We start from the raw sequence: 1,435 nt of genomic DNA, 5'->3' as shown, positions 1-1,435 counted from the left end.
CCAGCGAGGGTCATAGTACCTCTGAGACTCTGCTGGTCCTGAGAGGCACTGATATCCACATTTACACCGTAGATAAAATGAGGGAATTACGTTAGAGCTAATCTACCTTATAGGCTCCTCAATGAAGGATTTCTGAGGAGAACGTTTCTAATAGACTCCAGACGGTGAGCTGAGGAGCAGCGCTAACGGCTACTGATGCTACGTTTCATTTATCTCTGTAGCTTAAGTGGAATCTGAAGCATAAACAACCAATTTTCCAGTTTTTCAGATGAGAAATCTGAATGGCTATGCCAATTACTGCTAGCGGGCAAAGCTAAACATGGAGAACTTTCACCCATGACAGCTTTGTGTCTTATTAAGGGTGAACATTTTTCTGAAAACGACCTGAATGTTGTGTTTTTCTTTAAACCTGTCCTGCTTATAGAAGAAGAGGCTATAAACCTTAGTTTGTCTTAAAGGGCATTTAGCTTAAGTAATATATATGTAAATGTGTAGATATGTAGAGGGTCTACAGTAGAGGAGTTCTAATCAGGGTCAGATAGTCACCTTTCAGCATTTCCAACATCATTTAACAATCAAAGGTTATGACTGCAGCTTTAAAGGTCACCTTACTGAGTAGCTCTGACATGAAACCTGGAAACGCAAACGAAGAGCGGCTCTTTATTCATCAGCCTGTCTCACAGGAGCATGAGGAATATTTTCACAGTGAAGATTCGATTTGTTTTCCAGGGCGAGACGAAGATCTTGAAGCTGAAAAATCTCCGCCTGCAGGACTACGCTGACTACACCTGCATCGCCTCGGTCAGGAGGGCCTGTGGCATCAGAGACAGAAGCAGCCACTTCATTCTGAACAACAGGACAGGTAAAACCAGACTCAGCAGAGGACACCCTTTGGTGGCACTCAGTCATTCCGTAAAGGGCAGCTGTCCTCCATAAACGCAATATCTACAGACGGCTCATAGGGAACCACAGCGAGCTCATGATCATACAGTAGCAGCCTTTCAAAATGGCTTCTCCTTGTCAAACGCCAGCCGAATGGAAGCAGACTCCCCTGCAACTCCGAGCAAAATGCGCTCCAACTTCCAGCCACCGGAGTGACGACCTTTCACTGAATTACAGGGTCTGACCAGGAGATTGTGCTTCACTTTAGATCTTAATGTCCACAAATCATTACAGAAAGAATATTTTAGTAGATGGATGTAAAGATGGATGTTTAAAAAGGAATTGTAGGGGACCAGCCAATGATCAGCCAACCACCAGCCAAGGACCAGCGAATGACCCTTCAAGGAAAGTGGGGAAATTTTGAATGGCTACTAGTGTAGACGGAGGTTGCTGCCATCTTGTGACCAAAGATAGGATCAACATCGGATGAATGAGCTCAGTTATGCTACGTTTACACCGGGTGCGACAGAAGCAGCGAGTTTACATGCAAAGT

General features: G+C 44.6%; 1 protein-coding gene across 1 annotated transcript in view; it reads left to right on the top strand.

Annotated features, from left to right (window-relative positions):
- Positions 1-1,435, top strand: part of LOC107084856 (MAM domain-containing glycosylphosphatidylinositol anchor protein 2-like) — a 45,263-nt gene that overhangs the window by 18,372 nt on the left and 25,456 nt on the right. Inside the window, exon 5 of the mRNA XM_015374904.1 lies at positions 730-862. Coding sequence (XP_015230390.1) covers positions 730-862 — 133 coding nt within the window. The remainder of the gene's footprint in view (positions 1-729; positions 863-1,435) is intronic.

The sequence above is a fragment of the Cyprinodon variegatus genome, unplaced genomic scaffold, assembly GCF_000732505.1.
Source record: "Cyprinodon variegatus isolate N-32 unplaced genomic scaffold, C_variegatus-1.0 Scaffold110, whole genome shotgun sequence".
NCBI lineage: Eukaryota > Metazoa > Chordata > Actinopteri > Cyprinodontiformes > Cyprinodontidae > Cyprinodon > Cyprinodon variegatus.
This window is presented reverse-complemented; position numbering and strand designations above follow the sequence as displayed.